General features: G+C 46.7%; 1 protein-coding gene across 4 annotated transcripts; it reads left to right on the forward strand.

The window, feature by feature from the left end:
* The first annotated feature begins 58 nt into the window (after positions 1-58).
* Positions 59-24,695, forward strand: LOC128788652 (suppressor of cytokine signaling 1-like). Of its 4 annotated transcripts, XM_053943842.1 has the most exons (4): positions 59-1,629; positions 2,413-2,516; positions 19,781-19,905; positions 23,096-24,695. In XM_053943842.1, exon 4 carries the CDS (start codon positions 23,162-23,164, stop codon positions 23,843-23,845), a length of 684 nt encoding a protein of 227 aa, XP_053799817.1. In that variant the 5' UTR covers positions 59-1,629; positions 2,413-2,516; positions 19,781-19,905; positions 23,096-23,161; the 3' UTR covers positions 23,846-24,695. The 4 variants fall into 4 exon arrangements, with proteins under 4 accessions (XP_053799817.1, XP_053799816.1, XP_053799819.1 ...); XM_053943841.1 differs by having other exon boundaries at positions 59-2,516; XM_053943844.1 differs by lacking the exons at positions 59-1,629; positions 2,413-2,516 and adding an exon at positions 9,731-9,916.
* Positions 24,696-25,121: the final 426 nt, after the last annotated feature.

A 25,121-nucleotide genomic window follows, 5' to 3' on the forward strand; every position in this document is an offset into this window, starting at 1 on the left:
CCGCCTCCCTGGGGCGCCCCGGCCCCCGCCTCTGTCTGCATCGGGCTCGGTAAGAGGAACGGGAACTTAACGCTGGCTGTGGGGCCTGGAGCTGCGAACAACCTCCTGGGCGTGATGGGAATCTCTAAGGAGTCGAAATCAAGGAGGTATGGCTGCATCCTTGACTACCTCCAGAAGACACGTTACTGACGATGGAAGCTGCCTGTACTGTGGTGACAGTGTGAGATGTTTTAACTGTGACCCAGGGGCTTCATATTGACATCAAACAGGCCCAGTGATTGACACTGACACTGAACTTCTGTCACTCTCTGATAGAGAGACTCTTCTGAACTAACACTTGCTGGAATCGTGTTGCTTCAGGGACAAGAGTCACCCTCCCATACTGCGACCCATCGCAATGAACTGACTCTACTACAGGGCCAAGCTGCTGCAGATACACAGTGGACAGCACTGCCTCAGCCACTCCACTCCTCTTCTGTGAAAACAGACCCCTCTCAGATGGAGAGGTTTCTATACAGTTTGCCTCATTAATTGCCCAAAAAGGTGATGTCTGCATAGACCAAGTTTCAAGGAAGCCAATACCCAAGTGTGGCTGCTTGCTGGTGCCTCTCATTCCATCCAGCAGTTAGTCTGCTAAGCCTAATGCAGACCACAACCATTCCTCTTCAGTCAAGGACTCTGCAGTCAGAGGAAGCAAAGTCAAATCACACTGTGAGCAGTGGAAGCCCTTGCTGGTACAATTGAAGGAGGCAGAATGAATGTATGTTCTTAGGGAATAATTTTTATAAAGGTAACTGGAAGCCTTATGTTCAGTTCAGCACATCAGTTTCCTAAATTACACAATATATTTTCAGAATAGCCTAAAAAGCTTGAAAGAAACCAGTGTAGAAGCTTAGAGCCCTATTTCTCCTACCTAGCTCTAACTCATCCTGGCAAAATGGGCTCTGCACCACAGCATTGAAACATAACCTTGGGGACCCATCACTGAGAAGAAACAAGAGCACTGTGTAGCTCACAGCCTCCTCTCCATGTGAGCCATTAGAAAGGAAATCAGAACATGAGTTTTTACAGGTTTGCAAAGTGTCCAGTGCCTTGCTTTCTCTTAGGTCTCCATACTTCAGGAACAAGGAAAGCAGACTACAAGGGCTGGGGAGCCTTGCAGAAGGAGAGAGGCCACAGTAACTTCTACAGCTTCTTTCCTACAACTCTCAGAGGTAGTTGGCTGATTACAAAAGGTGAAAAGTGAGAGACAGCATGGCAGAACAGATTTGTAAAATGCACTCAATAATAATGAACAATAATCAAATAGCGGCTGCTGCTAAGGGAGGGCAGGGTCCTCCTGTGAATTCCTGGACTTCCTCCTAAAGAAGCCACCAGACGGCAGTGTAATTGTTAGGCAGTGTAATTGTTAGGCAGTGGCTGCTGCTAGGCTTGTGGTTTTTCAGTCTATGACATGACTCATGAGGAAGACTTCAGTCTGTGGCATGACTTCCCTGTGCCATGAGAAGTTATGTGGACTGTTGGCACACACTCCAGTGGTGGTGGAACAATGGGTCATGGCCAGGAAAATCCGTTGCCACTCATGAGCCAGACCCACTTCTGGGGAGCAGTGAAATGAGCCCACTGAAGGTGGTGGAATTGTCCAGCCAGCCATGCAATCACAGCACATATTATTCCCAGACCTTGGCTACCACCTGTGCTTGGGGCATGGGGAGCTTCACCTCCAAGAACTTGTACCCACAAGCAACATCCCCTGAGAGCTACATGCTGGAGCTCTACCTGACCTCTACCTAATACTAGATTTTGGGCACAAGCCTTGTTTGGTATAATCCTGGGATTCTGCTGTAAATGCTTGCCCTGGCAATATATGCATCACCACCCACAGGTCTTGGACCACCACACTGGGCTCTCTCCCCCATTCCAGCAGCCAGTAGGATCTGGGCTCTCATTGCTCTGGGTCACAGAGATTATTCTGGGACTCAGGCGGGAATAATGCATTCACTAGTGATGTTAAGACTCCTGTGACCTGCATCCTAAACCACTTCTGGTAGGAGGCTCCATCAGCAGCTGCCTGTTGGGAAAGGAAGAAATCCTCACAGAAGTGATGGGGAGTAGGTGATTTCAGATAGAGCTCCAAGTGGAGAAGATTGCTGGGATGTGCTCTGTAGCCTCCCCTCAGCAGCAGGACTGTCACCCTATTAGCCAAAGCCAGATTGTTGAGCTGTCCTCCAGGTCCCTCATACCTTCTCTAGCAATGCTACTCACCCCTCTAAAAAAGCAGCCCAATATCTTACAAGACTGTGCATCTCCCCCAGCACAGCCTGGGAAACCCCCCAGGGGGAGGGCCCTATGCAGGATGCACAGCAGAATTTGGATGGCTCACAGAATTCATTTTGCTGCATCTACTTCTAGTAAGTGCCACAGGCCACTGCAGTGGAATTGCTGCTCGTGGAGGACCAAACTAGACTCCACCTGAAAAGGTGCTGAGGTGTTTGCTGTGCTACACTGGACTGGTGGTAAGAAAGACTGATTTTGAATAAAGAACTGAGAGTTAGTGTGAGATATCCCATGTGCTTAGCAAAGGGTAATTTAACCTCTGTGTCCTTGCAAAGGAGCAGGAGACCTGCAAGGGTGAACACTGGGACATGCAGAACTGTTATGCTCCACTGACTTGGAACAGCATTGATCAGTTTGTACTAGCTGCAGATCTTGTGGGGAAACTTTAAGTACAGCAGATTGATTGCTACCAGGGGACAAATTCCCCATAGCTGGTTGGATTCAAGCACTGAAGTACTGACATATTGATCTATTTATGTTAATTTATTAGTAATAGTCCTGTACCCCAATTTCCCTTGTGCAGTTATACAAATAAAAAAACCCCATGCTATTGCTAGCTTAACTGATTTCTTTCAGAGGGTATATAGAGGACACACCTCTATATAAAGCCCCATATTGTGAGCATGTGCTGCAATCTATAGTAGACAGGAAAATAAAAGTGATCACAGGCAAGCATGTTATCATGCAAGCAGCTCCAACATGCTGGCTCACAGGCTTTAGTTTGAGCTCCATCTGCAAATCTTGCTTACCTTGGAGATGGTCCCAGGAAGTCTCAAGAGTTTAAATGAGCTCCCCAGGTGGGAAGAGTTGGGGTAGGCTATCATCCCACAATCTCTGGGCTCTGCTCAACAGCAACAGACTCATCCAGGTACCTCGTGTGGTGTACTTTTTCTTTGGTTTTTTCTTAATTTCTTGTTGAATTTCATTTATGTGAATTTCTGATTGAAAAAGTGGCTTACGTATTAAGTGCAAAAAAAATGCTGTGATGGCTAGATTGGTTTCTCTCCCTTGCTCCAGATCTGTTGTGCTCCTTGTTTATTGGCATCATGCTGTAACCAACTGTGCTAAACTCAGATTTTCCAGAGCTCTCCAGCTGTGCAGAAGGTGGGAGAGACAAAGAGATGCTGGCTCTTTACCCACCACAGTCTGAGGCCAATATGATAATTTAAATGGAAATCTTTGTTTGAAGACAAGCAATGAGTAGTTGAAAAAGTGGAGTGCATCTACTTCAGGGATTCACCTGCGGCATAATTTGGGTAGTGGGGCTACTGGGGTGTTAAATCATTCCCACATGAGCCACCACCATTCAGCTGGAAGCAGCCCCAGGCACACACCATGCATCAGGTCCAAGTGGTACACATTTGTATCACTTTATTTGCAGCTAATGAAATGGCTAGAAACATTTATTGCATATAAATTATATATGAGCACCCATCATACAAATAAACTCTTTCCAGTCTCAGCTTTCCATTTCCTCCTTAATCAGAAAATCTATTATATTTGGGACAGATTCAGGAGTACTCTGCTGGTTCTTATCCCCTGGGCCTGTTTATATTAACTTGCGAGGTGAGCTACTCTCCACATCTCTACAAAACCCATATCCACCTTTAGAGCATGCACCTATTTTCATGTATGAAGTGGCAGGAGAAGAAGAGAAGTTTATCTCCAGCAGTTTTCTAGATTTAACCATCTTTCACTTGGAAAATCTGGCAGATTCCCCATAGGCTGAGATGAAATAATAGTGAAAACCATAAGTAATCTGACACTTGTAGTTACAGGCCCACCAGCTCCTTATTGACCTCAGACAGAATAAGGAAATAGCATGTACTAGGATCATTTAAAAACAAGGGAAAAGTTCTAGTTAACACTAAGTCTCATGTGTTTATGGAAAAGAATCTATAAAACTGCTTGGGAACTTTTGGAGATGTAAGTTATAGATTTGGGTTATGGATTTGGCTGACTAAAGTAAAAACTGTTGAACGAATAGCTCTCCAGCAAGGAAACTGATACAGTCTTACACTGTGTTTTGATTTTTAAAATACTGGAATGATATCAAATTAACACCTTTTGTAGTAATTGGACTGAGAATTGACTAGGTAGCAAGTGTCAAAATATTAAAGTTGATACAAACATGTAAGGGGGGGGGTTGAAACAGTCCAATGGTGAGTTACTCCACCCGGGCCACACTTTTATCTGGCCATGCTGTTTGTGGAAGAAGTGACTCTGGTGAAGGACTGACTCACAGCAGAGCAGCAGCTGAGTGTGAGCTCCCAGTGCAGTCAGAAAGGCTAACTCCATTCTCCGATGTATAAGCAGGGAATGTGGAACAGGTGTAATGAGATTATATTGCAGGAGATTATATTGTGTCTGCTAATTCCATGGGGGTGATTACTGGTGCGAAGGAACTCCCAGTTTTGACAGCTATGATTCAATGAGGAAGGGAACAAGTTGGAGAGGCTTCCTGGCAGAGCTTTAAGTCCTGTTAAGGAGTTGGAAGATATTTTATGAGAGAAAAGCATTTAGGACCAATATGATCAAAGCCTTAGTATACCTATGTAGCATTGCATTTTTGCTCCTCTGATTGTCACACTGCCTAACAATGGCACAAGAAAAAAAGCAGTCTAGAGACGAGGTATACATTCGATAATGGAGAAAGGAGTTAAACACTTCAGGGGTTTACTTAGGGTGCTGGCAGCTTTCCAACCATTGGCAGTTTTTTAATGAAGATGGGATGTTTAACAAAACAACAATGATTAATGTGACAGAGTTCTTTGTCCTGTGATCATCTGGAAAGCAGAGTGGTCTGGAAATTAGTCTACTGCAATAGACACTGCTGTCAAATGGGACCAACCTGCAATGCTACAGCTGCTCCCAAAATTATAGTCCTTGCATTTTACATTGTTTTACTTTATTTAGAGACTTGGTATCTCAGCTGAGGAAACCCCTGTTTCTAGGTCCAACAATGACTTAGGACCTTTCTGCTCTGGGGTCTCTGTCTTGGATTGCTCCCTGCAAACAACCTCTCCTGGCTGTTTTTGTCTGCTTTGGAGAAATGCCCAAAGTGAGTCAACTCAGTGCCTGTGTCCTTGTGAGTGGGGTTCAGCATCACCACCCACCTCAGTGTGGGGAGGGCAAATCTGGGAAAGCATGGGCAGGACTGAGGCTATATGTTCTGACTGAAGGATTCTGAGCAAAGGCATTTGGGCAAGATCCACCCATTTCAGCCTCCAGTAACACATCCTGAAAATGTGGGCTAACAAGGAGAGGCAACAGACCTCAAGGATGCAATGAAACCCTTAACTGAGCTTCCACCTCTATGTCTGTTGGGCAGCAATGTTGGGAGAAGTCATCTGGGGTGGTTATGGGTTTATGTGGCCACAGAGCCAAGGAGCTCACACCTGAGTCCAGTGGTGTGGAAGGCTGGTATCTCGTTTCCCCTGTCCCGGATTGTCCTCTACTGCTCCAGGGTGTTTGACATGCAGGCAAGATTCAGAGGTGAGGTAGTGGTTTGCTGTACAGTTATAAAAGACTGCAGCTGCTTAAATCTGACCTAAATACCTTCCAGACTATGCAGCCTGATGCTTTGTTTGAAAACGCAGAATGTCGCTGTCTGCTGGGAATTCCTCCCTCAAGTGACCCAGGGGCATGGACTGGCAACGAGTGAAAACTCGTGCTCTGCGGCGGCCAGCGGGGAAAGCCGCGACAACAGAAGGTGTTGCAAACTGGCATGAAGGCGCATCGGCCGCGGTGCTCGGCCTGCCCCCTGCGCGGCTGGCTCTGGCTCCCCTCGCTCCATCCATGCTCCGGGACACGCGGCGCCGCCGGGCACGGCAGCGCAGCCGCTCCGTGCCGGGGCTGGCAGCCCGCAAGCCGCGGCAGCCGGCTCCCCGCAGCCGCGCTGGGTCACCGCGCTCTGGGCAGCCCCTGTACCTTCGCTTTCCTGGAAAGTAATTTCTCTTCGTTACTGAGAAGAGCCCCGCTCTGGTAGAGGAAGGAGGGGCCTTGCCACCGCTTCATGCAAAGGAGCCACTACTTGTGCTATTTTTTCTCATAAGAGTGGAACAAAAACAGCCTCTGCTCGCTCTAAACCACTGAAGGTGTTTGTTTGGTTGGTTTTTGTTTGTTTGTTTTCCTGGGGAAGCAGAGGAATAGGGCTGGGGGATTTTTGTGTGTTGGTTTAGTCCTCCTGGCTTTCTCTTTTTGTGGAATTGGGTTTTTTTCCTTCTTAATGCTTTGCTGTTAGCACCTCCTAAAAGGAGGTTTTTAGCAAGTTGAGAGAGAGACCATCTCAAAAGGGGAGGAAAAGTCAAAAGGGAAAAACTACCTAAGACTGAATTCAATCAAACATCGTACATTTTGTATTCTTTGCAGGTTGGATTTGCAGCACATCAGGAGATGGTGGCAGTCATTTCCTACCCACCCCACAAGCATCCTTCCATCCTCATATCTGTACTCAGCCTCTGCCTGCATCACCTCTCAATCCAGGGTACCCAGGCCTTCCCCTTGCTTTCTTCTCTCCCTCTCCTTCCCATTTAACCACTTGGCAGGACCCCCCCAGCTTATTTCTGGACCACTTGGTCAGCTACATTGTCAGGGAAGTTGCATATCCTACTCAGATCCCTTCCAGAAAGTCAGTGTCCACACCAGTGGGCAACAGCATGTTTGGGTCTGGCTGGGGGCCCAGTAAGGCACTGAGATCCTAAGTAATTGGTCACCTGTGATGTGGAATTGGTGCTCCAGCCCCAGCTGAGCTTCCACACACAGGTCTGCAAAGCTGAAGGGTAAGTCAGTACTGGGTGATCTAATGTGTTCACTCATCTTCCCTCCTCTCTGCCCTCCATGTTCTTTTCCTTTGTTTTTTTGGTATCTTTTTTCCATTCTTCTGCAGATTTTCAGCATTTCATTATCTCCAGTTCTTTTCCCTCATCATATTATCCTCTCCCTTCCTCTGAAGCAATGTTTGCCTTTTGCTTTCCCAGAAAACCATCTTTATTCAGTAGTTTGCAATGACCTGCCCCAAAATACTGTTCTTTTTCCCACACCTCCCAAAGTGACTGTGGCTCCTTCTACCTTATGCAAGATGTAAGGAATGTGCACACTGAGAAGTGAAGGTGTTAGGGTGTTACTGGCTCTTGGGCTGCTGGATATCAACATCTTGGAACTTACCAGACTTGGAGGTTGCTGAAGAACAAGCAGAGAAACACCACAAAGTAGAATTATGATCCAAAAGTAGAATGAACTCAGACCTACTGCTCTCAGCAGCAAGACTTCAGACAAAACTCTCTGGAAATGGTTCATTCTGTCAGCAGCTCTACCAATTAATTCTTTCATGTTTAATGTGGTTTAAAGTTTCAATATCAGTGATAGTGAGGGTATATTTATCCATGTGCAGAGGAAAAAAGGAGGGGTAGGATAAAACTTGTAAATCCTAAGAACAAATCCTGGCACCTTCTTGGGAGCTATTCCTTGTCATGCTGTCATCAGCATCCTGGGCATCCCCAAAACTGTCTTTAGGATGGATCCAGCTTTCTCCAGAGATGCAGCAGTGGGCAGTGTTCAAATTAGTCTGCCTGTATTCTCACTCTCATTACACAAAGCCTTTCAGGTGGTTGCCTTCTCCTCCTTCATGGCACAGGACACAAGCTATTTCAGCACCTTTGTGTTTTCCACCTATAATGAAGCCACCTCAGAGGTACCTTGATCCTGAAGGCATTTTGGACCCTGTGGTTCAAATGTGAGCTTTGGAAAGCTGTGGTCAATGGTGCCATTGTGACATATCTCACTGGCTTTTGAAGATGATTGTTGCAATACCCTTCAGCTGTAACTGCTGCCAGGTCACAGTTTCAAGTGGATGAGAGAAGTATGAGCAAGACCCACAGACAATCTCAGAGCAGTGAGGCTGGATGTTAACTTTTCATAGGCAAAGATGAAGAAGAAGAATAAAAGGTATAATTAGACCAGGCCATTTAACATTAAGACAAGGTGGCTGAAAGAGTCTATGAAGTCACCCAATAAATGTTATAAATATCCACAGAGGGAAACAGACTCCCTACTAGGCAACTGTGAAGCAAACCACAGGATATTTTTGAAGCTCCCATGCAAAAATACAAAGAAAAGTGTGACAAGCCTACTTAAAAACCAAAAATGGAACAGATGAGCATTTCATCCCTGCTGTGATTTAGAGCTCCAGCGGCAGGTCCTCCCACTGCAGCCTCTCTGAAAAAGAATAAAGTGCTTTTCCCAGATTCTTATGGAAGTTCAGAAATTCTTCTCTGGTCAGCAACATCTTCATGCTTGGTTGAAAGAAAAAACAAGAACTGATGTCTCAACACTCAGTGGAACTTCTGGCAAGGCTGAGGATCAGATTCAGTGGTGTTTCTGACTGCTCTGTGCTCCCTAGCAATGCCAAGCAGCTGTAAAACTTTTAGTCTGCTGCTCAAGCTGGAATTACAGCTGCTTTGGATCACTAGGCTGGTACAGAGCAGCCAGAGCACATCTGCATTTGGGCTTTTCAAACTTTTCAACAGGGCTTTTTCAACAGGAAAAATCACCTGGTATGTGTGCAGGGAATGTGTGCAGCATCTAAAGAAAGTATGTAGGTGAAGGAGAGCTCTGATAACACGATCAAATCATAGTTTCATTACAGGCTAGGCCTTTAAACTGTGAGGTTTGTACTGAATTCCAAAGTTTATAATTTCTTCTATTACATCTGTTCTCTCTGAGCAGCAATATGCGGTGTGCTATTTATATTTCATATCATAACGTTTCTCTGCATTTGTGATTTTTTTACATTATTTCCAATATTTTAATTTGACCCATCAAGGCAACTGAGTGCATTTCGGGGCACGCTCCTTAAGTGCGTATTACCCTGCCACACACGCTGTGCTTCCAGGGTGCCCGGTGTCCTTCTGAGAGCTCCTGCAGTGCCCGACAGGAGCTGGGAGAACTCTGGCAGGGAAGGTCGGGGCAGGCTCTCTGTTTTCCGCTGGTGTAAAGAGCCTTGTGCTCCCCCCTCTCCGCCTCCCATTGCCCCTTCCCCGGTGCTTGCGAGCCCCGGTGCCCCAGCCCCGCGCTGCAGGGTAGCTGATGGTGGCTGGGAGGAGGGGCAGAACCCGGGACGGGCCGCCGCCTCCCCGAGGCGACACGTGGCTCCGGCGGTCCCGGGGCTGGCGGATGCTGCGGTGCCGTCCCGGTGGGGTTCCTCTGCCAGTCTGCGGTGGAGGGGCTTTCACAGCATCTTTTTTATTTTCCTTTCCCTTTTTCCTTTCTCTCTCCCCTATCCGTCCAAGTTTTCTTTTACAAAAACCCAAACTTTATTCTTCTTTACTTTTTCTTTTTTTTTTTTTTCTTTTTTCCTTGCAAGAGCCACGCCGTGGAAAGACGGCGTGGTGGAGGAGGGAGAAACCCCTCCCCTTCCCCTCCCCCTGTGGCTCCTTCCTCGGAAAAGAAACATTTTGGGGGTTTCCTCCCCTCTTACACCTCCCCTCCCTTCTGTGCCGCTCCGCTCCCCGGAGCCGAAGCCGCCGCCCGCCCGCCCCGCGGCCGAGGAGGGCCCGGCGGGGCAGCCGCGCCGCCCCCGGTAAGCCGCGCACCGGCCCCTTTGTGAGCAGAGGGGCCGGGGGGGGATGCGGAGCGCGGCGGGGAGCGGGGCCGCCTCCGTTTGGCTTCGGGGCGGGAGAGTGGCGGGGGCCGGGCCAGGCAGCGCCGCTGTCGCCCCGGCACTGAGCGCTCGCTCGCACCGGAGGCAGCGCCGCCAGCCCGTGGCCCCGGAGGTGCCGAGAGTAAGTTGTGCTGCGTTAACTGGAAAAGGCCTTTTTGGGGGGCGGGCTGCGAGGAGTCTGTCCGTCCATCTGCCTGTCTGCTCCGATCCCCCCTTGGCTTGCGAGGGGGTGCAGCCCCCGCTGATTTGGCTCTTGGGGGCGTTAGGGCCATTCTTGGCTGGGAAGAAGGAGCGTGTTGGGGCTTGGGGGGCTTTTCCCGAGGAGTCGAGGGAGATTTGGGGTACTGGCGTCTCACTGCTGGTCTTGAAGGGAGCCATGTGCTGTATTGGGGTGGCAGCGAGGTTCTGGGAGTAGCTTGGGAGGCTCCATGGGGACTGTCCTGCTGTCAAGGTGTTCTTCACAGCGTCAGGGCAGGGAGATGCTTCTTTTAAAGTGAAACCTGCAAATTATGTAATGTCTTAGATGGGTCTGTAGGGAAGCAGCCGCACAGGTCCGAGTAACTTGGTCTTCACAGTACTGGAGAAGCGATGCTCAGAGTGTTACACTTAGTCTTAGCTGGAAAAGGGAGCTGCCTGCCAGAAGTGAAGGCGTTACAGGGAAGAGGGGTAACTGTGAACCGGGGGTGTACATACCCGTTTGGGGTTGCCTTGAAGGGCGGAGAAACTCGCCATCCTCCAGACCTGGCACAGTCAGAACGCAGCCTCACACCTGCCATTTCTCAGAAGATCAGTTCTGCGCACCCGTGAAAAGCCTCATCGCAAAGGTTATCACTAAATCCTCCTTCTTTATGCAATCTGAGTCATGGTGCTCACAGCCATGCAGGATCTGCTACTCACTTTTTCCCACAAACACACGCGCTGTTACTGAGAATTTTGGAATGGTTACCAAGTAAAACCTCAGCTCATGCTACTCTTAGGTTTCTTTTTTTTTTTTTTTTTTTTTCCTTTTTAAAAAATTTGGTTTAAGTGTATATTACTTCTTGCTTAATAGGAGCCTGGAAACAGGATCTGGATAAATCCCAGAGGTAGCTGAGAGGAACTCAAGAATGCTAAGTTAATGTCCCTGGCTTTTTTCTTCTCCTGCATGGTGAAGAAGGGGGATGTGGCTTGACCATTGTTCTGGAAAGTTGAGGGTAAAGAGTATTGTTAGCAAGCTGCTATTTAGGACTATGTGGTCCAGACAGTCCCATTTACTAGTTCTAGTCCTTGCAGCTCTCAGAGAATTAAAATGAAAAACCCAGTCACATGTTGACCATACTCAACTCTGTAAAATGGAGTAGAATCAGAAATAACTAGTTTCCTGATGTTTCATTCTATTGACTGTGTCCTTAAGAAGGTATGCAAGCATATCTTCTTTCTCCAAACAACTGCAACTGCAATTCAGATGCTGTGTGAATGTCAAATGGCCCATTCAGTCACAGCAGGGCAATAGTCATGTGCTTTAAAATCATGCACATGCACAGAAGTTTGTGAGACTGAGACTCTATTATCACATAATGTTGCTTTTAGTTGAATCAAGTTACGACAAAATGTGGCCAGTCGCTGCAGATGAAGCCAAGCTTTGTTTCTGTGTTCATGAGTGATTCTGCTGGGTATGTGATTTAAAACTTGTTGAAGTATGGATTTTTGTTCCCCCCAGAGGGGAAGGCTTTTGGGCACAAACCCACAGGATTACTGGGATGCCAGCCTCCCACACAGGTTCCTATCTTTTCCTGAGTTAAACTGGGATCTGGGCCTTTGTTATTTCTGTGCTCCTTGTTAATATTCTGTATGTTGCATGTCTTTTAATAACCTGGCTTATCACTTACTTAAATGTAGTGGAGTTGAGTGGCAACACAGAGGTTTTCTGTAAGATTGTGTTGGAAGGCACAGGTAAACTGTGCTAGGGTCCCCAAAAATGGGCATAGAGGAGCCCTGGGGAGAGACTGAGCATCTTCAGATCCTCCCAGGTGTGTGTCTCTGTCCCCACTGTGCCTGTTCAGAGAGGGCCAAATTCAGTTTCCAGATGACAGCTTCAAGCATGCAGCCAGTGCCTCTTACCCTCCTCAGTCCAGCTGGGATTTCTGTGAAGTTGGTGGTCGGTTTGCGCAAGGATAGAGCTGGGGTTGGGTGGTGTAAATTTTTAATTGCTGTCACTAATACTGTGGTTGCATTGCTGAGAAACAAAGGGGAAAATGTGTCTTTAGAGTTGTGTTTTTTCCCTTGTTTCTCTTTTTCTCTGTCCCCATTAGGAATGTTTTGCTCTTTTCTCCTAGTCTTTCCCTGCAGCTCCTTACCACTCGCTCTCCCCTTGCCACCCACAGGCTTCTCTGTCCTGATTCCTCCAGCCTTGGTTTGGTCAGCAATAAAGAGATAGTGCTAATACTTAAATATGACATCATTTGATTTGGGTTGATACTGTGGTTAGATTAATAAAAGCTGTGGGGAGGTGGTGTGCTCCTGAGCTGTTATTCCAGGCCGCTGCAGACCTCAGCTAGCGGTGCTTGCCAAAAGCTCACAAGATGGGAGAGGAAGGCACATGCATCTCTGTAACTTAAGATGTGGATGGTGTGAGAGCTGAGTAAGCCATACAGGGACCATACCTTTTTAAAGAGTAAAGGTGTTAAGTGTGTATGTCAGTAGGAGGCATATTTATTTAAAATAATGCAATTAAGTGCTACATTAATTAAATCCTTGATTACGTGTAAGTAGAGGCAGGTATGACAGCAACTTTTATCCTGTCAGTCTATTTCATTACAACCTATTCTTCTGGTTTGCATTTGTGCATATCCTGCACCCTTCTGCCTCAGTAAGATATTTATTAGCTCACAATTTTGCTGAAATTTTGCTGAAATCAGTCTCAAACTTTAAAAAAAAAAGGTGCAGTGCTGTTTGATGTAGCAGGATTTGGTGATTTTGTGTTAGTGAGTGATCAAAATGACGAGTAGAATCCTACTTTTAAAACTTCTGGAACTCAATGCTTCTGTTCAATAGGTATTTAATAGTGTAAAAATGTAAATTCAGTTTTCGTAGAATGGCTAAATTCTGGTTTGTGTTGTCTTTGGAGACTTCAGATCTGCCCCTTATTTTCATCCTCTTCAGTGGAGAAATGAAAAGGCCTGTGTGCACTTCACAGGAAATGAGTGTCTGATACAGGCTTGCAGACTGCACATTTCCAAGAACCGCTCTCAAGGTATTTTGATAATGCACATTCTCTCTGCCTTCTCCCTTCCTGCTCCTCCTGCACTTTGTGTGCTTCTGCTTGTTCGCAAACACATGCAAAGCTGAGGGGAAGAATCAAATAGTGCCACTGTTAAATTTGCAGATGGGCTCCTTTAGCTTTGTATTGGAGCAGTGGCTGGCAAAATTGGGTTAAGCTGGCAGCATTCGGTTGCCTTTGTTGCAGAGGGCTTTTGTCCTTCCCCTCACTGCCTGCAAATGCTGAAAAAAAAATTTGACTTCAGACTGTGACTTGTGCAACAAGGGAGTTTTTTGCGTGTATGTGATTCTGCAGTTCAGAAACAGTATGGGTCTACTTTCATACTTCTTCAGTAGCAAAGTTTATTTGGAAACTTAGGCTAAAGCTAAGAAAATGAGTGTGGCTGTTAGCAGGTGGAAAATGCCAGAGATCTGCAATCTGTACTGTGTAGCTGAGCTTCTGCACATCCTGCTGAAGGCGCCTTGCTGAAGCTAAGGGGATTCAGCATAAGTTTGCCTCAGTTGCCACACCAGCGGTGATGAGCACAGATTTGATTGTGCAGGAATGGTTTGTTTATGCTTTTTGACAGACCAGCAGTGTTGTTCTTTATCCATATTTTAGTTCTTCCTTGTTTTCTGGTGAGATTTTGTGGTGTGGAAGGAGAGAAGTTGAAGTTGGAGAAATATTTACTGCTTTAGCAGTAAAGACTGAAATCTGCTGTTTGTATAGGGTGCACGCTGATATTCAAGTCAGCAGATCCAAAGAAGAGGTGCTGTTCTTTTTAGTCATCAAAGAACCAGGAAAACATGGACAGAGCTTTTTTAACTCTACAGCAGGTCCATAGTTGATTCCTCATATTGACTTCATATGCCCTTGTTTACTACTTCAGTGTTGCACAAAGGGCATTTATGCCTTGTGCTGGGCTCCCCTTAGTTGTTATGTCAGGTTTGAATGATTAAGAGATGTCTTAAAAAGGCGTTGCTCAAAAACCCAGCCCTTTGCTGCTGGATTCCTCTGCCTAAGGTCTGCTAAAGCATGACGTGGTAGGTATAGCATAGAAACAAAGCAAAGACATTTGAGAGAGAAGAGAAATGAGACTCCTCAGATCAGCTCTCTCACTTTCCCCCATCTACATGATTGGAGTTTTTCCTTTATGAGTTTTAAAATTAGTTACTTCTCAATCTTGGTCACCTTTGAACTTCCTCTCATCTGGTTTTCTGAAAGAATACAAAAAGAATGTCCTGATTGTACTGTATCTTTCTCTGGCATCCTCTTGTATATGTATCTATTCTCTAAACTGAGCAAGGAATTTCTCCAGTCTCTCTCTGTACAGTTACGTGTTGCTTCTTGTTACCCATCTTTAGGCCTACCCTCTTTGTTTCAGCTCTGTATGTTTTTATTTCAGGTAACTAGAACTGACTGTATTCTCTCAGGTGGTGACATTACTGTTACGTTCCCATCCATTTTGCACCTTCCCAGTCCCGCTTGCCTCTTGGTTTTTAAATGACTGCTTTTGCATTCGGAGCTGGAGCTTTCCTTAATGAACCCTCAGCACAGTTACTCGACTCATTGGTCAGCTGCACCACTTAATTTATTGCTCTTGAAAATATAGACCCAGCTGGTTTTTCTTCAAGCCTGCGTGCATTTGCGTGTGTCAGGACAGAGTCTTGCCTGACCTCCTGCTGCTTTCCTGCTGAGGAATTTTGAATGACCTCTGACTTCTCTGTCATGCAGGGAGTGATTTTGTCACTGTTTACCCTGGGAAGGCGATGGAGAGGGCTCACTATGTTTTGAGTTGGCTGCCTAGATTTAAGTAACACGAGGCTGTGAGCTGCCTGCTGGGGAGCAAGGTTAGGCCATGGGCGTTTGAGGTGTTGTGGGTAATGACATCTTGAAGATGGAGAGACAACTTTAGGAAGAGACCTGGGTCAACATGTGAGTTTGCACAGTTGGGGGGAGGGAGCTGCTTGCGTAAGAGATGGAGGAGCCTTTGGGCTGCTTGTACCAACCAGCCTGTTGAGGAGTGAGGTGGGATGCTCTGCAAAGTGGGCTGAGTCAAACCAGGGGGAAGACTCAGTGGCTGGGAGGGTGGCAGAGAGTGACCAGATGTGCAGGGGCTGAAATGCCTTGGTTTCCTCTGGCCACCCCTCTTCTATCTCCCATTCACCCTGTGGCATGACTGCTCCATGTCTTCTGCCCATCTGCTGTTACAGGTCCTGGGGTACTGCTGGCTCTTTAGCTCGTGTATCGTGTCTTGCTTTTTGACTTGCTTTAGGGAAGCACAAAGTGTGTCCTGTCATCTGTTGCTTCTTCAGGTGCCATCCACCTGATGGGTTGGCTCTCCCCCACAACAGATAGCCTTGTGCTGCTCCTGCCTTAGCAGCACATGTCAAAAAAAGTTCCTTCCAATACTTGCAGCCCTCTGGCAATTGCTAGTGCAGCTGATTTGCTTGAGAGAACACCTCTGTTTGTATTTCAGCTATCCATTTCCAATTCCAAATCTCTAGTCCACCATGCCTAGCTGGCTTTTTGCTTTAATGTCACTTTCCCCCATCTCTTCAGATAGAGCATCCTCTTTTTTCCTTTCAGGTTAACCAGCATTAAATACTGGGAAATCTCAACATCCTGTGCAAGAAAAAAATAATACCTGCTTGCTTGTGTAACTTTTCTGCAGTGTCCCTATCCCCACTAGCTGGTATTCCACTCAACTAAATTATTCCCCCTGAGGTTTTCTGTTTTTGATAAAACTGAAAATGCCATATGTTTTCTGAGTTTTGTTTCATTTATCTTGGCCACCTTCTGTCCCCGTTTCATGACAGCCATCCTCATATAAATTTGTTCCCTACTGTCAATAATTTATATTCCTTTATATTGGCTCCTCCAGGATTATTTTTTCATTTTCTGAAGGATTTTTGAGGTTGTAGAGAGATTTGAATAAGGACTGTGATTTTGTAGTTTGATTCTCTGATCCACAGCAGAAGCCCTTGCCAGCTGTTGCACCTACAGCTGATACCTGCAGTGTGACCTGTGTTGTCCCCCAAGCCTGTCCTCTTAGCCAGGCAGCATCTCTGTGCTGTCATTTGTGGGAGGTCTGCACACTCTGTCACTTAAGATTTCCTAAATAACCTTTCATGACTTATTTTTTTTAAATTCTTTCTACTTTTGACTCCCAGGACTAGTTTCTTTATTTTGTGTGCTGGAAATCCCCCACTATAAAACTTAGTGTTGTGGTGTGTCTGTGCTTTCTGACCCTTGCCCTTTGCTCTGAAGGCACAGTAACTGGTGCTGCATAATGGCCCCTCACATCTTTTGAAGCTGGTCCTCCTGAAGAGTCAAGGCAGGGTGTTTCCTTTGTCCCCCTGTGCTCCTGTTGGTTAATCATCTGGGACTCCTCTAGCAGCATAGTTCTGGTAAGGATTCTGAACCAGCTTTAGCTGTAGACATTGCTAATTTCTCGGAGTTAGCTGCTTCTTTGAATTCCTTTCCGGCTCAGTGTGATGGTTTTGATAAAAAGCCGTGGTTGTCACAGGGACCACTGATGGCCTTTGTGTCTCAGGATTTACTCATTTCCTCAAACAGGGTTCTGGAACAAAGTCAGTTTAGTAGAGAGAGGCAGAAGAAATGTACCTGTGCTGCCGGTCTAGGGGTGGGGGAAGCTGGCAATGCTGAGCAGCCATGATGGGTTGGAGGCAGCCCTGGGCATCGCTGCCCTCTTCCCACTGATCCCCTTCTCAGCAGGGAGATGGGACAGAGCATTTCAAGTAGGGAGACATGAGGGACTGCTGTTATCTTGGCTTCTTTCTTCTTCCTCCTTGTGCCCTCTCCCCATCTCCTTGTTTCTGCCCCAAAGTGGAAAGAGTTCCAGACACCTTTCCAGAAGGCTGCTTCCTGAGCTGGTGTGTGGTGTTGGAGGGAGGGATGGCAAGGCAGCAGCACAGAGTCTGTGTTCCCTGGCCAAGCACAGGGCTGAGGTTTTGTGTAGCTGTGCAGCACTGACATTCACAGGAATGGCTGCTCGCTGTGAAACTGCAAAGGTCAGGAGCAACGCGACTGGGCTTCCCTCACTTACCAAAAATGCTGTTGGCCAGAGGCAAGCAACAACTCTCTTTGCTGAAGCCATAGCAGGATAGGCTCAGCTGCAGCTTTGGAACTTAGTAGTAACTCCTCCTGGTTTCCTTTTTCTATTTTTTTTTCCTTCTTGTTTCCCCAGTTACAGAAGGCAGAAATAATTCAATCTTCGGTAGAAGATATCTTTGGCAGAAATCAGATGGTAGTTTTGGTAGTTTTACTTGCTGTGGAATAAGCTGTAGTTGCTCGTGGCTACTGCAGAGCAGTCTCTGAGTTCAGGGAAGTGATGAGGCTTCTCTGTTCTGAAATGGCAGGATTACAGTTTCACATTGGGCTATTTAGATGAGGAATAGGCTCTTTTATTTGAAAGTATTTCTGAAATTGCATAGTATTTCCAAGGTTTGAAGAAGGGACCCTAAAAATGGATGTCTTTCTTTCAGCTCTTTCAATTAGTCCAGTAAAGACAATTAGTTTTTCCTTTAAACTGACACCTTGTTGGGTTTTTATTAATGCATGTCATGGAGAAACGAAAGTGCTTGCAGACTCCCTGCCTTGAAGAGTATTTGGCACACATCACACTGTCTTGTTGGTTTTCTTGGAGTAAAACCCTTTCAGCCCCTATCAGCAAAGTGCCATGTTAATTCAGAAAGCACATGTCATAGAAAAATATGTTAAGAAATACCAAACATTAATATCAGATTAAAATTAATTAATAACAAAGTTATTTGTGGGTTTTGAAGTATGTTCTCCAGACTCAAAATGTCAGGAGGTTTTTGATAAGACAAGTGTTCTTGCAAAGTGTCCAGCTGCTGATTCCCAGATCAGCATGTAGGATCTTCCTGCACTGTGTCTCTGCTGTGCGAAATAGGAACTGCCACAGTGTGTGTGCTGCCTCAGCTTATTTTATTAAATGTTGCATCCTTGGATGCTGGTTGTATTAGGGAAATGCAGTTTTGGTTTGGGGTATGTATGTGTGGTGTGGTTTGTTTTTTTCCCACATATTCTCTCATGTTTCAGACATAATGGCACCCTCACATCAAACTGCCATGGCATAAAAGACAGAGGGAACAGCAATGTCTCCGAGGTCTGCTTTGTGCTGGAGAAATTGGCTGTGATTGACACTGGTCCTCTTGGCTGAGCTGGGCCACATTCCTCCTCTAACCACAGCTCCCTCTGTTCTCTTTGGCATGTCTGTCTGTGCATCTCCTTTCCCTGCCCCCTCCGTGATCCCTTTCTGGATCAGGCCTGGTCACCTTGGCTGTGGCAGGGTTCTCATGGCAAGGGGCTTTGGTGTGACCATGAACCATGGCGGCGATGGCGCGATTCAAACCAGTGCTGGTGTGTGGCAGGCAGTGGCGGCCTGAGAACCAGGCTGGCCTACCATTAAAACCCAGTGCTGCGTGCTTGGCTCTTACCAGGGAGGTTTCTTCCAGCCCTTTGCTCAAGCTTTCCTTTGAAACAGCTTTCCCAGCCACAAATCAGTAGGCAGCGCATTTCTGTGGGATGCAGACATGCAAACAAGCGATGTCTGCTCCGGCTCTGCTGCCTGGAGTAGCGACGCTGTCGCAAGGGCTTGCAGGGTACGTTAGGGAGAGCTTTTGCTAATTATCCCAGCCTCCATCTAACTGCTCTGGGAACTGCAGGGTTGATATCTGGGAGATGTCAAAGCCAAATGGAGCGGTAATGGGAAAGTGTAATAATGGGATCAACCTGCAGTTTTGCTAGTGGCAAGCCAATGTAGCTGGTGGTGTGTGTGCCCACTTCGGACTGGGCTGGGGAAGATGCAGAGAATGATGTTATGTGGGTACAAGTGAAGCCGTACAGGGCCTGCCTCTGAAAGGCATGCAAAAGCTGGGATTGGCTTTTCAGCTTGCTGATGGATCCACTGACAGACAGGTGATTGCACACGTGGTGGTCTGCTGCTCCACCAGGTCAGTGAGTTTACTTTTCCATCTGCAAGGTGAGGAGAAAAAGTCTTGAGAGCCGGAGAAGCAGGGCAAAAGAGTGTGGGCCAGAACAGATTGGGTCACAATTGGGTCACAGTGAATGGATACCTATGTGGTGTCAAATTAGATACTCTAAATGTTGTGTTTTGTATTCAGTAGAAGTTGGGACTTTGCTGTTCTGAATCCTTAGGTTTATTTCTGTTGCCATCATCTCTTAACATTTGGGTTTTATGGCTCCTGCTTCTGGAAGATGATGGCAACTTTATGGTCTTTCCACTTGTCCGTGGGCCACCTGTGAGCTGCCTGGACCTAATCAGCTCATGGCTTTGTAAATAGCAATAATAACAACAACAGCAACAATCTGCTGTCTTTGTTGCTATCTGAAGTGCTGTATATGTGTTTCTACAGTAACACAGATCAAAGAAATAGAGACAAACAACCTGTCCCCAGATTTGTTGTATTTTAGATCCACATTACAGCAAACTAATGGGCTTAGTCACCTGCTTGACGGATGTCTTTTTCTTTTCAAAGGATGGATTTGCTCTTAAGTAAAGCTGTGCAAAAACTGGAAAGTGCTGCATCAGAGCTTTTGAATTTGGACCACTTCCAGTCCTGACATTCAGAAACTCATCCCTATGGGTGGCAAAGACAAAGAGGTAAGCTTTTTCAAGTGTCCTAGAAGAAGAGTGCAAGGATGCATCGTAGCTGAGTACTTGAGGCGGATGTTGAACATGCCAGATTTGTCAAGCCCCAGGCTGCAGGGCTGGCTTGGCTGACACTATACACTGTGTACAGTCCCCTGGTGAACTAGAATTGTCTCCTTATATAAAACGTGCTGCCTTGTCTGGGTCGTGAGTGAGGAGGAAAGCAGAATGCCCTGTGTCAAGAGCACTTCTTCTGAAAATCTCTTGAACTTGCAGTAAATCAGAAAGTCTGGGGAAACATATCCAGCCTTTTAATTAGCAGGACACCAGCCTTTTAGGGTATGTTCCTTTGACTGCAAGCATTGTTCTGACTTGCAGTAGGGAGGTAGTAACTTGTTTGGGCGTTGGGGTTTTTTGGGTTTTTTTGGAGGGGAAAAGAGGAAAAGCAAATCATGGTGTGACAAGTCAGCAGATCTAATTATGCATGTGTCAAAACCAAGCCATGCCCTGGGTTGGTTTATTCCTAATCCTGGGTATGTACATCCTCCTTGATGTGGGAGGCCATGTATGCCTAGGACCTGTTGACCCATTTAAAGTGAACCTTAAAGGTAGTGTCAGGAAGCACTTCTAGGGCTAATATTACTGTAACTAATGCTGTGCTGCAGGCCAGGCACTTACCTCTTGGAAATGGGTCACTGAATCTCTGACCTATATGTAGATTTCAAACCAAGTGAACAAATTGTCAAGGTGCTATTTTTGCATTTACTTTGAATTTGAAATTCTGACACTCTCAGTTCTTAGTCAGTCAGATTTCTAGTAGCAGTGGATTTTTCTTAAAGGACTTGGGTGAATGACTAAAGGTTGAAAACTGGGACAAACCAGTTTGGGTTTTTTTTTCTGTCAAATAGAATCTGCAGCTTTAAACAAATTATATATTTGTTGTTATTTTTAAAACTAGTCTGGAATTGAAAGACAGCTGCCTGCTTCTGTTTTCATGCTTGAATTAAATTTCCAACCTCGACACGTGAAATTGGCAAAATTTCCATCTGGACCCAAGAAAAATTGCTGTTTAGGAAGGGTCTTTATCACTCCTTTGAAGCTTTAGCCACAGCGCTGGAGGCACCTGGCAGATGACCTTTGTTTTCTATAGGAGCTAATGTCAGAGAGCCCTGTATCTTCCTCACCCAGCAGAGAGAAGGAGAGGGACAGAGATGCTGCATCTTCTTGTGGTGCCTTCTGTGCTGAGTTTTCAGTGGTGATAGATGGCCCTTGTTGCTGTGTTTGTTTGCATCCTGCTCACTAAATCACCTTCACCTAAGATTTATTCTGACTTGCTGAATGGTCTGAGCAGCTTGAGCAGCTTTCAACTGCTGCCTTTTTTTTTTTTTTTTTTTAATGGAAAAGAAAAAACCCAACTTGATTAACTCCTTCCTACCCCTCCCACCTTTCTCTAAGCTTGGAATTTCCCTCCTACTATGAAACTACGTAGAGGGCAGTATCAACAGCACTCAGAACAGTACCAGGGACATTAGCAGCTTGTGGACTGCAAATCACAGGGCTATAAGCTGGATAAGCTTCCCAGGCTGCTCTTGGAAAGGATGCTTATGGCTCCATATATGAAACGAGCCTGGCAGCTACATTATTGGTATTACTGTTAAGTATTGAGAAAGATGTTAGACTAGAAAAGATGTCTGTAGTAAGGCACTGCCAGGCCCATGCCTGCTCTCCCTAACTACTGTGCCCCTGTGAAGGAAAGATGTTTGTCCTCTCCCAGGGCGCAGAGTGTGGCCACCAGCATGGCCACCCAGCTGGCACGAGCACCAAAAGGAATGTGAGGCTTTTGAATAGCTGGCAAAGGGTGTGAGACAGGGGAACATTGCAAGGAGCTGAGCTTAACTTGAAGCTCTCCCTGCAGAGCAAGCCCAGCACGGGTCTCGGCACATTCACTGGGGGGCTGCCTGCCTGATATGAGCCCCAAGCCTCGATGCTCTGGCAAGTCTGTGGTGGGGGTGGTGGGGGGGACTGCTGGAGATGAAGTGTGTCTCTTCCTCTGCTGCAGGCTGTGCCAGCACTCTGTTCTGCTGCAAGCATGGCTGTGCTGTGAGTGAGTATGACTGGGTTAATGGAGTATGTCAAGGGAGCGAGGGCAGCATTTGGCAGTGAGCTACTGACTTGTCAGGCCTGGGGAAGTAGTATGTTACAGCTCAGCTTCTCACACAGAATGAGCCTCTGGCTTAGGGCTGTGGTTTTTTTATTTGTGCCTATACAGACACACACATTTAGAATATATATATTTTTTTAATATAATTGAAGTGACTTGGATGGCTGATGGCAACACTGGGTTCAGAAATTTGCATTTCTGAAAAAGCCTGGTGATAACACAAGGTGCAGGAGATGAGCAGGGTCATGACAGTACATTAGAGGATGGTGACTGGGAGAGGGCAGCATTGTCTGCAGGCATGGGGAGTTGTCCTTCTGGAAGAAACAGAAGTTAAGAAGGGCATCAGCAGTGCCTGGTACCAGTGTTAAGTGAACTCATTCAAGGTAGTCTCAGCCTTGAAGCTGATGTAACATTTCTTGAAGGGGGCTTGATCTGAGACCTTTGCTTTCTCCTGACATAGTGAAACAGGCTTGTCTTGGGATAAGGGAGTGGTTCCTGGGATTTGGTGAGAAAGGCTCATACCTGTCTTCTGCTTTTGCTAAGTCCTGTTGTCAGTCTTTTTATTGGAGAAAGGGTTGGAGAAGTGTGAGGAAACCTTTCTACCTTTCACTGAATGACAAAGTAAATGATACTTTCCTCCTTTAGGAAATCTTTCCCTTTTGATTTGTGGTGTCATTGCACCTTTCCAATCTCAAGGCCACTCTGAAAAGTACCAAACGTCTAGCAGAGGGAAATCTTGAAATGTTGAGATCTGCTAGGTTCAAAGTAGCCTGCTGGAGGGTGTGCAGGAGCCCCTGGCTGTGAATCACAGAAACCCAATGCATGCAGAGCTCTGTAAAGTGCCACCTTCTGCTGGTGGGGACCCAGCTGGAGCCCTTCCCACACATATATCCTTGGTTTTCCCTGCAGCTGGGGGTTGGTGACATGCAATAGCTCCTCGGTACCCTCTGTAGTACTCCTGCTGGTCTTTCTCCCTTGGGAAGTGTCTTGCCCAGGTTGAAGAAGGTATTGGGTTTGCCTCACTCTTCTTCTGTCCCACAGGCTGGATGCAAAGGAGGAAGCATGGTAAAGGCAGCACCTTTCCAGGATTCATGGGCTCTTTGAGAGATGATCAGAGGGAGGCCAGATGACCTGCACAACACACACACCACTGTTTCTCGTCTGCAAAGGCGGCATCGGAGCGTTCTCCCCAGCCCCGCGCCACCCGGCTTGCCCGATCGTTTCCGGATGTTTCGCAGCTGTGAGTGGGAAGTCCTGGAGCGATCCCTCAATATCCTCCAGGCCAGTGACTTCTACTGGGGCCCCTTGTCTGTGGGGGAGGCTCATGCCAAGCTCCAGCAGGAACCTGTAGGCACCTACTTGGTGCGGGACAGCTCGCAGGGGAACTGCTTGTTCAGCCTGAGCGTGCGGATGCCCGCGGGGCCCGTCAGCCTTCGAATCTCTTTCCAGGAGGGCTATTTCCGCCTCAAGAACTGGTTTTCAGACTGTGTGGTCCGGCTGCTGGAGCTGGTGGTGGCAGGGACCCGGAACAACCCCTTGCACTTTGATGAGATGGGGGGAACTCCCCTGATCTTCTCTGAGCCCTTGTGCCGGAGCCGCCGGGCAGTGCCCACGCTGCGGGAATTGTGCTGCCGGAGCCTCCCTGCTGGTGCCACGACGGAGGACAGAGCAGGGCTGGGGGGCTCCTTGGGAATGTGTCTGAGGGAAGAGGTGTTCTCACCCCTGGATGGAAGGGGAGGGTCAGAGGGGAGTGTTGGCCCCAGCCCCTCTCTGTCTTGGGCTAGGAGATGATGCCATGCATATGGGAGATGAAAGGAGATGCCTCTTTTATGGCTGTGCTGGTGGGATTTGTGCCACACCAGTGATGCTGAACTGGCTGCTGGGAGAGGAAGAGGGAGGGCAGAGGGAACGGAGCTTGAACCCAGTGGCTGTCACAGATGTGTCCTCATACATACACAGTGAGTGTGACTTTCCCAGACATGCCTGGGGTAAAGCCAGACCTAAAAAGCAGGCATTGCCACTGCTGCCAAGTCTTGCTCTTTCTCCATTTATAACTTAAAAGCTTCAGAAAAAGGTGAGTTGCCTGTCCTCCCAGGTCAGCCCTGTGTTCTCTTGTATCCCAAAGTGCTTGAGCTCATTTCTGCCTCAAGTCTGCCCTGGTGGAGTGCAGCTGAGTCCAGTCCCACAGCAGTGCAGCTTGGACATCGATGGGCACGACCCTTGTGCTGACCCACGAAGCTGTGGTGGAGCAAGAGCACGTTTCACTCCTTGCAGCACGAATGTGATGCCTGTTACTTCAGAGGCCGGTGTTTGCACCAAGTGAAAACATTGCAGCCATGTACAATACATGCAGCTTCACTGGCTTTTGCATTGCTTTATTTGATTGGATTTTTGAGAGTGAAGATGGGGTTATGTGTACTTAAGGGCATGGCATTCCTGCAGAGATAACCCTGGTCTGGAGAGTTGTATCTGCCCTGGGAGGGTGTGAAGAGATGGGATCCTGCACCCTTTCTTAAGCTCATATGATAGTGTGCTGCTGCCATCTGTCGAGCATCAGAAGATGTTTTGGTTTTGCCTCTGAAAGGCAAGGAATTTTTTATATAAAACTTCTAAAACTTTAATAAAATTTTTATATTGATTTTTAAAAGTCAGTGAATATATGGCAATAACTTCATTCCCTTGTAATGTTGGAAGCCCAGTTAGTTTAGTGCCCAGGCTTGGCAATCAAAATGAAACTGAATAAGTGAATTTCTCATAAAGAACAAAAGCAGAGCACAAATGAGTGGTCCTAGCTGAGAACATTAAATTCATCTTGTAGTGTAATGTAGTGAAGAATTTTCTAAACAGAGAATACTTCTGAAAATCTCAGCCCTACATTTTTAGAAAGTTTTTTTAGTACCTTAAAATTTGTACTGAGTGTTTGAAAAAAAATGAGTAATTCAAGATCTTAGAACAGGGCACAGCATCGGTGAACTTAACTGGTGAGTATGAGTACAAATGGGAGGAACACAGTTGGCTTAAATAGGGTCATGGTTCATTTCAGGGATAGTAGGTATGATGTCTTCAA

This window comes from Vidua chalybeata, chromosome 5, assembly GCF_026979565.1.
Source record: "Vidua chalybeata isolate OUT-0048 chromosome 5, bVidCha1 merged haplotype, whole genome shotgun sequence".
Taxonomy (NCBI): domain Eukaryota; kingdom Metazoa; phylum Chordata; class Aves; order Passeriformes; family Viduidae; genus Vidua; species Vidua chalybeata.